At 48.3% G+C, this 10,188-nt stretch overlaps 1 protein-coding gene across 1 annotated transcript; it reads left to right on the forward strand.

Annotated features, from left to right (window-relative positions):
• Positions 1–209: 209 nt before the first annotated feature.
• On the forward strand, positions 210–6,337 carry LOC147185544 (bone morphogenetic protein 2-like). The gene is made up of 3 exons (XM_086104478.1): positions 210–778; positions 1,414–1,784; positions 5,074–6,337. The coding sequence occupies exons 2-3, from the start codon at positions 1,427–1,429 to the stop codon at positions 5,982–5,984; spliced, it is 1,269 nt and encodes a 422-aa protein (XP_085960604.1). The 5' UTR covers positions 210–778; positions 1,414–1,426; the 3' UTR covers positions 5,985–6,337.
• Positions 6,338–10,188: the final 3,851 nt, after the last annotated feature.

Below are 10,188 nucleotides of genomic sequence, written 5' to 3' on the forward strand. Positions count from 1 at the left end.
AAGTGCTATTGTAGTTTTTCCTTATCATAAAAGCCCCCCCCCCGACCCCCCCGGGCGAGAAACCAGAAGGCCTTCCAAAAAAAAAAAAAAACGGAGGGGGGGGGGGGTGTCACTGACTCTCACGTGTTTATTTGACACGGTAAAAGAAAAAAAAAGAGGCGGAAAAAAAAAAGTCGGCTTGGGTGTGAGTCTCGCACCCACCACCACCACCACCACTACTACTACCACCCCGCCCGTCCGCCCGAGGGCTAAAAGTCCGCGGGAGGCGCTTTCATGGGCGGCCATGTGATTGACAGCCCCTCGGTGACATCACCGGACGACAAAAAGAGTGGCCGGCCGAGGGGAAGGAGCCAATCAATCGCAGCACTCCGTCGGTGGCGCACGACGCGACCATCCAACGCCGCTCCGGAGCGCACCCAAGTCCACTTTGCTTCCAGACTTTGACACGCTTTTTCGTTGTTGGGAAGATGTTCTACCGAGACGCGTTCGACTTTGATCGCTCCCTCTTGCGCGCAAAAACTTCCTCGTGACAAGAACGCGTTTGGTGCTCTGGTTTTTCTTCTTTTTTTGTGTGTGTGTGTGTGTGCGTAAAAAGGACAAATCGCAGAGAGAACCGAGCCGGCGCGTGACATTATGTGCGCGAGCGGACATGTGAGGGTGTCGGGCTGTCTGTCTGTGGTCCTCCGCGGAGAAGCAGCGTGGATTTAACGCGACTTCATGTGGACTTTATCGGAGCCCAACGGTGGAACGACGACCGGACACAACGCTTCCTCGTCAGGTAAGAAAAAATAATAATAATAATAATAAAACAAGACTTGAGCGTGAGAGTTCAAATCTCCGAGTGACTTTTATCACGCTTTGCATGTATTGATGCTCTTCAATGAGGCAGGGAAATGGAAAAAGTGCGGTTAAAGTGCACTTTTCCTTTGCAGGCAGTTTTTTTTAGATGTGTTGTACATCTGGCCCCGGTGGTGCACGTCAGATCTAACACCTGCAAGTCTCTTGAAGTAACCCTATCCCTTATGATTATACAGTCAAAGTCTCCGCAAATTGACGCTTGTAGCACCCGGCCGGCTGGCAGGCTGGGCCTCTTCTTTTCCTAACTTTTTTTTTTTCCCTTCTCTTTTTTTTTTCCTCTTCACCCCCCCCCCCCCCCCCTTCTTCGAAAAGACTCTTTCATGCCTCTTCTGATCTCCACTCGCCTGCATTCCTTCGGCGTATTTCTAATTGGAGACTTCTTTGATTTGCCCTTCCTGTCCTTCATAGACTTCCTCCATCTTCATCTTAGAGATCAGACTTCATGCCGATGATTAATTGCCAACCGCCGCCGCCGCCTCAAAGCAACGAGGTGTCTTCCCCTTTTCTTCCATGTCGCTCGGCAAATTGACAGGACGTCCACTTTCTCCTCCACAGGGACTGACTGATCATGGTCACCGTGGTCGGCTCTCTCATGGTACTGCTTATGGCTCAGGTGTTGATGGAAGGCGCGACGGGACTCATCCCCGAGGTGGGCCGAAGGCGGTACAGCGGCGAGTCGGGCCGGCACAGCCCGCAGCAATCTGCGGGCGCCCTGCACGAGTTTGAGTTACGGCTCCTCAGCATGTTTGGCCTGAAACGCAGGCCGTCGCCAGGCAAGCACGCCGTGGTCCCGCGGTACATGGTGGACCTGTACCGCATGCACTCGGCCAACGGCGACCACAGTGCCCGGCGGCCCAAGAACATGGGAAGGCACGCCGAGAGGGCAGCCAGCGAGGCCAACACGATTAGAAGCTTTCACCACGAAGGTGCGTATTAGCGAATACCTCGACCTGTCAGCCTCCAGCTCCTGGGCTCTCTCAGACAGCCCAAACATGTACTTAAACGTGACTCAGGGTGTCAGCACGCTGACTTCAGAGCACTCGGTTGTTTTACAGCACCTTTTTAGTCATCCGCAAGGTGACATGCGTCTTAATTTATTTACACTGTTAATGTAAGTTTTGGGGACACTTCAAAAAAAAAGGTTGTGACGCAAGGCCTTTGAGCAAACATGGAGGGGGGGGGGCGTCTGGCTTCCACTTCTGGGAAGTAACAAATACTTCAAAACTGTACTCGAGGATTAAATGTTCTGACCACGTTCTTGAAAACAACTATCCATCCTTTCTTCTCCTTAATTTGTTAACTTCGCGGCAGAGGTTGTTAACTGCCATTTCGATCTTGATTGATTAACTCATTCAACAAACGTCGATACTTTTCACTTCAGTAAAAGAGTCAAATTTGTGCTCTTATTTCTTCCCCACAAATATCTCGACTTCTAACAAAGTAAAGCGTCAGTACTTTTACCACGTCCGCTGGCCACGGCCGTAGCGAGAGCGTCAAAACATATCCAAGTGGCCGTGGAGTCCCTGAGGGGTGAATTTGTTACTTAATAATTGATGGTGTTTGCAGTACGCCTCTGAAAACAGTTTTTCCAGACACGCACCGCAGGAGCGGGATAAAGAGCGGCGTTGGCCTTTGCGCAGACGATCGCTCGGGCCCCGGGTTACTTCAGCAACCCACAACATGGCATTAAGGCAAACGCGTCATGCAGCCAGACACAATTCCAAATTGTTATCCTGTCCAAATAACCTCTTCTCCACGTTGCACCATTCCTCAAAAATGCTCCTACATCGTTAAAACGTCCGTTACTACCCTGATTAGATGAATTCTTGGTTTCGGTTCATTTTACTGCTGATTTGAGTGTTCAGCTACTTAAAATGTATTTTAAATATGAAATCATTCGACTTGCCGCAATGCGATATTAAAATAATAGCAACGACCACTTAATCCCCAAAAGTAGTGTTTGGTGGCACATTAAAGTGACATAGGCGGTGAAACGCAGAGACCTCAGGGGCGGTTTGGAGGGAGGCGTTTGCGTTTACTCGGGTGCGACACTCAGAAACGCCGCAAACAAGCCAGACTTGAGTGGAGTCCAGACTAGGTGAGGACCAGGAAACTGAGCAGAGGGCTCGGACGAGAGAAAGGTGCAAAAGTCATCACGATTTGTTACCGGACTAGATGAGGATCCGTAACCTCTCCAGAGGAGAAAACTAAGTGGGACGGACGTCATGACTATTCTGGTTTGAGCATAGGCCAGACCGGTTGAGGACCAGGAACCCATGCAGGGGACTGGAACCGTAGTCTGCTGCTGTTAGAAGAAAAAGCTTAGGCGGATGAGAATTCTGATGAGGGGGTAGGCCAGACCAGTTTAGGATCAGGAACCTCTGCAGGTGATTGGTGGTGCTTTTGAAGAAGGGGCAAAAGTGGTGACTAGCCTGGTTAAGGACCAGGAAACCTCTGAAAGCTCTGTTGGGTGGATTACACCCAGGGGTGCTGTTAGGGGGACAAAATTCTGGTTTGAGTGTCGAGAAGAAAAGTTAGGGTAGGTAACCAAGGGTGCCAGAAGTTAAAAATGAGAACAATTCGGAAGGCCAGATCAGATGAGGACCAAGAACCCCTGAATAGGGAGCAAACAGATGACGATTCAGGTTATAGCGTAGGCCAGATCTCGAAAGGGCAAAACCTGATTAAGATTCAAAAGGTGTCATAACTGACAAGGGCTCCAAAAATACAATTGTCTTCCGATGATTGACACATCTGTTTATCATCATCGCTTTGCTCAGATACAGTCCTCGGTTTCACTTGCAGTCAAGATCCAGGAATAAAAAGCAGCTGCGTAAAACGGTATGGGGACATTAAAAAAAAAACCAAAGCGACACTGCCCGTTTTGTTTCGGCACGGGAGCCTGAAAAGAAATTAGGAATGTTGATCAACGCAATCTACAAGTCGCACGTTTCTAACAAGCCCGGACTTGTTTGCTGAGGAGGAGGAGGAGGAGGGAGCTAAAGACGGCGTCAGAGAGCGAGACGGAGCAAAGAGGATTTGGAACACGGAGAACAGGAGGATTTGGGATCCGGGGAGGGGGGGGGGGGGGGCGAGTAGGAAGAAGGAGAGACAAGGTAGAGTGGGGGCAGTTGGGGTTCCCCCCCCCCCTCACCACATCAAATAAGGAGTGATACGCCTAATTGAGGTCTTTGTGCCTCTGGTGGGAGCTTTAGGATGAGATGGTGGAATTTCCGAAACGGCTTCTTTGAACGATGGGGCGCGTCGTTCAAAGTTTGCAACGACGTGTGCACATCGCGGCTCGTCATGCTCACAAGTAAGAGTTCAAAGCGGGATTGCGGCGCAGAAAATTGCACGCCGCACTATAATTTGTGTCACTTACGCAGCGAGGAGGGAAAAACCAATGAGTCTATATACCGTGCTATCTTAGCCATGCCTCGGGGCAGTCATAATAACGTGGCTGCTCTAAATGCACTTTCAAGGAACAACCACTCCAAGTCTCTCTAAAACGGTCCTGATCCCGAGCTAAATGAATCCTGTGTGTTGTCTGAGGATTAATGTACGGCTGCCGAAACTGTCGCCTTGACACTGAACTTCGGAGCATTTACAGGTGGATTTCCTTTACTCTCTGTGGTTGCTATGGTAACTGTCCATCGATTAAAGTCACGCCTGTCTAGTTTTGTTTGTGCGACAACTTGACCGCGAGAGAAACCAGCGTGTAGCAGTTCAGTACCAGCCAATTCTGGACCAAGTCTGAAAAGACGTTTAAAAACGTCTTTGAGAGTGAATGAGTTAAAGATGAAGTTTAAAAAAAAAAAAGCTTTCAGTGTGGATTTACACATCTTCATCCACTTCTTGGTCCTATATCAAAAACAATATGGTACGATGCCACTTCTATCATCTGCAGCAGTTTATAATCAATATTTGGGTAAGAACTTGCCAGAGATGCCGATTACTTATCGACGAAATCTAGTTGGCCTTGTGAGTCTTGTGAATGCGGCTGGTTAAAGAAACGGTCCCCATTGCTAATATAGTTTAAATTCCATTGGCCAGCACTCCCGATTCCAACGGCCCGCGTCGGATTAGATTCACGTGGTAACAACCTGATTAGACAAAAAAATAAAACTCTCGAAAATGTTCATGTAAAATGTAGGTCAGTTTGGCCCTGACGGTCTACCTCTGCCAAATTAGCTCAACCTGCGCTGTCTTTTTCAGAGTCGATGGAGGCCCTGGCCAGCCTGAAAGGCAAAACCACCCAGCGGTTCTACTTCAACCTCACTTCCGTCCCAGAAGAGGAGCGCATCATGTCGGCAGAGCTTCGCATCTACAGGGACCAAGTCAAGGGCGTCACCCCCACCGGCCCCAACAACGGCTCCGCAAACGTCAGCTCGGCGGCCGCCGGCTTCCATCGCATCAACATTTACGAGATATTCGGCACGCCCAAATCTGGCGGCGACGGGGAGCCTCTAGTTCGCTTGCTAGACACCCGGTTGGTGAAGGACTCTTTCAGCCGGTGGGAAAGCTTCGACGTGAGCCCCGCTGTGTCGCAGTGGACTTCCGGGAAAGGTCACAACCACGGCTTCATGGTGGAGGTGCGCCACCCGGAGGACCGGCAGGCCAGCGACGAGCACGCCCGTCGACGCGGCAGGCACGTGCGGGTGAGCAGGTCCCTGCACCAGGACCAGGACTCATGGCCTCAAGCCAGGCCTCTGCTGGTGACGTACGGCCACGACGGGCGCGGGGACTCGGTGCTGCACACGCGAGAAAAGCGCCAGGCCACGCTGCGCAAACAGCGGCGGAAGCACCAGCACAAAGCCAACTGCAAGAGGCACGCGCTATACGTGGACTTCAGCGATGTGGGCTGGAACGAGTGGATAGTGGCGCCCCCGGGCTACCACGCCTTTTACTGCCACGGGGAGTGTCCCTTCCCCCTGGCGGACCACCTCAACTCCACCAACCACGCCATCGTGCAGACGCTGGTCAACTCTGTGAACTCCAACATCCCGAAGGCGTGCTGCGTGCCTACCGAACTGAGCCCCATCTCTCTGCTTTACCTGGATGAATACGAGAAGGTCATCCTTAAAAACTATCAGGACATGGTTGTCGAGGGATGCGGCTGCCGGTGAGAATGAGAAAGCGGGTTACAGGCGGAAGATGTCAAAAAGTCGTCAAAAAAAGAGACATCAAAAAGGGTGATGATGGACACCCGGTTTTCCCAATGAAGACGTTATTTATATGAAAAGACACAAACAGAGCTATCCTGGAAGAAGCATATAATATGAATATATTTATGTCTCTGTCAAGTTGGGAAATAAATATTTTAATCAGAGGAATATATTCCTTTTACTGGTTTTGATAATAAAAAAAAAAAAGTATTTCTGATGTACATTTCCAAATGGGTGCAATACCACATGAAGTATAATGCGCAGATGTTTTTCTATTTTGTATTTATTTCTATCATAACCACTTTATTTGTAAATAAATGTGTATTTATCGTGAGAAAATATGCTCTGCCTCGAGTTTCCCCCCTCCCTCCCCCCCCCAACATCGGTGACACACAGAAATACACACAACACGCCAGCAGAAGCGCGTCTTCTTACAAAGATTGCAAAAGCAAGCGGTGAGCTCTTGATGGTAAGTGTAACTGGAGCGCAACAACAATAGTGTAGTCGGCTGAGGTCAGAGTGCCGCTGCTGCAGCGAAGTGCAGTCATAGGACGGCGGAGACAAGTTACACAAGCGCAAGAGACTCCCGTGGGAGGGTTAGAAAAACATCGGAGCTTGTTTTCCAAGAACGACGGCAAAGACCCCCAAGACTCTTGTGAAAAGCAGTTCCCGGTGTTTTTCCTTGTCAAATTAGCAGAAGAAAAGTGTGTTCACACTTGACAGCTTTGAGCTTGGTCCTTACGAAGTCTTCTGTGATTCCTCTTTCTGATGGATTAAGTATGAAGGCTTCGGGTGTCGACGCACCGCTGCGATTTTTCAGTTGGATCAAATGTGAATGCTTTGGCTGAAAATGAACTCGAGTCAGATTTGTCCGGATTTATGATTGAAGCGTCAAAGCTTTGGTTTAAGTGAACTGCTGTGGTATATTCTGTTCATTTGCGAACATCTCAAATTAACTCGACCGCTTTGGTTAAAAGACCCGATACTACGAAACAAAACAAACTGTACTGCTGTGCGATTTTTTTTCATCACCTTTTTGTATTGTGAGTGTCATGCCACGGCTTTGGCCAGACCGGATAACCAAATTACAGGGTGTGGACATCGCCTTCATTAAATATGAAGACCAATTATCTGATGCAAAAAGGCAGTGTCTGATCTTCTGTTTTGGCCCGGACTAGAGAACAAAATTACGAATGGGAACATGGCTTTGAATAAAGTAGGTAGGCCCATAGTTGTTTCAAACAGAACCTTATGCGGTCAAATTGCAGACGGGGCAGTGTGAATGCAAAGTAGAGCATTAAAAACAAAACAAAACAACAAGAAAAAAAACGGTGTCATTTTCTGCTTTGGCTTGGACAAGAGAACTAAATTACAGGTGCAAACACGACCTAACTCGAAAACGGGGAAGGTGATGATTGATTCATACAATACGCCGTCCAGTCCAAATGATCAAGAGCAATTTTTGGGTCAATTCAAGTGCAGCAGACAAGGGCTCAAGTGAAAAGAGATTAAATAAAAGAAGAAAAAAATTGGTGGCCACAAAAAACGCACGCAAGTCTAAAACGCACACCAAGTACAAATGTATTTCCATTAAATGGCGAAAACATGCACACAAAATGCGAATTTGTGGGTTGGATATGATTCCCAGAAACACCTTTAGCATGTGGACACAATTTATGTCTCGGGTTTGTTCAGTAGGACCAAACGTTTGATTCCAAACGCACCAGATACCATTTTTTGTTTTCGACAGTATCGGAGAACCAAATTACAGGTCTAAACATGGCCTGAATTAAAGAAGGGAAGCCTACAGTTGATTCATCCGGAGGTTTGCTACCCGGGGATCACGCGAAAAACGTGTGAGACTGAAGCCACGCCAACGGGCCCTCGGGGGGTCAAAAATAGAAAACGACTGGCACTTAAATTAATTAAGACAAACACACCTCCACCTGTTCACATCCAGCTCGTGCTCAGACAGATTAATTCCACCCTCACATGACTGAGTCATTGCTGTGTCTCAACGCCGGACGAATCAAAGAAAAACAATCCCAAGGTGGAAATTAGGAATGTGTCACAACGGCAAACAAAAGCGTACGCGAAACAGTGAAAACAGCTTGAGAGTCTTATTCACCAAGACAGTGGGAATGGGCTGGCTGGCAGAAACAAAACATATCATGTGTTGCAGCGAGACAGTCTCAAGCAGGAACACCTGTGTCAATATCTTCCTGCTTGCAATGTTTTTATGATGGAAGCACTGTCATTTCTAGCCTGAACTGAAGGCTAGGATATATATATAAGACATGGGACGGGGGGCGAGGGGGCTACAATGGCGGGATCAGATCATAAGAGGAGGTGTGTATGTGTGTGTGTGTACATGTGTGGAAGACAAAACAAGCCCGGGGAGAGATTTGCGCAGTTTTGCCGGATTGCATTTTTTGCCGTGTTTGCATTAGGGAAAAGGGGGTTTTGAGGGATCACAAGGCCGCTCAAAATGCTCGAATTTTTTTTTTTTTTTTTTAAAGTGTGCGCACATCGGGACCGTGGAATGTTGGTTTTCAATCTCGGACACATGAAACGCTCGCATGGAAAACCAGTGCACCAGTTGTTTTTTCAATCAACTATTGAAGGGCTTCCTGGTGGGTGCAAAAAAAAACAAATGTGTGTTCAACAAAAGATGGCGGTGTGTGTGTATGTGTGTGTAGAACATTGCGCGAATGTTAAATTACAGTCATAATTGAATATCATTTCCAAATGTGCACTCGGCTTTTGGAGTTGATGCAACAGTGTGATGATATATGCCCACAAACACAATATTCCGCATGTGTTATTTGATTCTAGCATCTCCAACCCCCACGCCCACCCCCCACTACATCGCACCCCCATCTGGTGTCCATTGCTGTTCCATCGACCCCACCATATACCGCAAGCCTGCACATGGGCTGCACATACTTGCGCTAGTAGCTACTTTTAACGGTCTTAGGAAGGAAGTTACTTTATGGGCACATTTAATGAACATTTGATTTAAAAAAACAACATTGGACATTCCTGCGAGGTGGGTTCCAGGGGTAATGTCGGAAGCGGTACGAAGGGGCCGGGGGAAGTATCTTTGTGTTTAAAACAAGTGTTAGATTTAATGGTTTGTCTTTCTAGTTAGAGTCTATAAACCTTTCATTGGTTGAGGGTAGAAATACGGCTCCCTGAATGTTGCATACATGGGTCTCATTCATTCCTAAGAATGCGCTTAGAGCCAAATAAGGGTTGCAGTTCCTCCGACCATTCTTCCTCTGCCTCCTCCGCGCTTAGTATCGGACAGCTCCTCCGGGACCACTCCTAAACTTCTTGCTAAGAACAGGTTTCAAGGGTCAAAGTCATAAGGACCTATTATCTCCACCATTACCGGGTTGACTTCCAGGCCTCATCGCCAGACCGCTGGCTTCCAAGTGCGGTCAGCCACCGGGGACACAAGAGGCCACCATTCAAAACTCACTCACAATGCTCTAAAACCATTTATTTTTTGGGAGAGGAACACAAAAAAAAAAACCCGCCTGAAATGACAATATGTATTTTCAATCACTTTTGAAAGCACAATAATGTGATTTTGGAAAGCATCCCGTCACCTGCTGCACAGACTTGAGCCTCCGAGATCCCCGCCACTCCACCACCCCTCGTTTCTCGTTCAACATCTGGCACATCCGTTAAAAAAAAAAGGTGCTCAGAGCTTATTTTATGCACAAAAACAGCATTACGCATCTGATGATTGGAAATTGCTTGTTTACTTATGAATTTGGTTTGGTTCAACCCCGATTTATTTGGGTCAAATGTACAATGTGTGTCAGAAGACTCCCACATTATCCATCCATCCATCCATTTTCCGATCCGCTTTACCCTCACAGGGGTCGCGGGGGCGGGGGGGGGGGGGGAGCCTATCCCAGCTACGGGCAGTCGGCGGGGGACACCCTGAACCGGTTGCCAACCAATCGCAGGGCACACAGAGACGAACAAGCATCTGCCCTCACACTCACACCAAGGGACAATTTTGAGTGTCGAGTGCTTTTGGAATGTGGTAGGAAACCAGAATACCCAGAGAAAACCCACACAGGAAGGCCGGAGCCGGGATCGAACCCACGACCTCTGCACTGTGAGGTCAACGCGCTAACCACTAAAATAA

This window comes from Hippocampus guttulatus, chromosome 23, assembly GCF_054856545.1.
Source record: "Hippocampus guttulatus isolate MCC_2025c chromosome 23, RoL_Hgut_1.0, whole genome shotgun sequence".
In the NCBI taxonomy this organism is placed as follows: Eukaryota; Metazoa; Chordata; class Actinopteri; order Syngnathiformes; family Syngnathidae; genus Hippocampus; species Hippocampus guttulatus.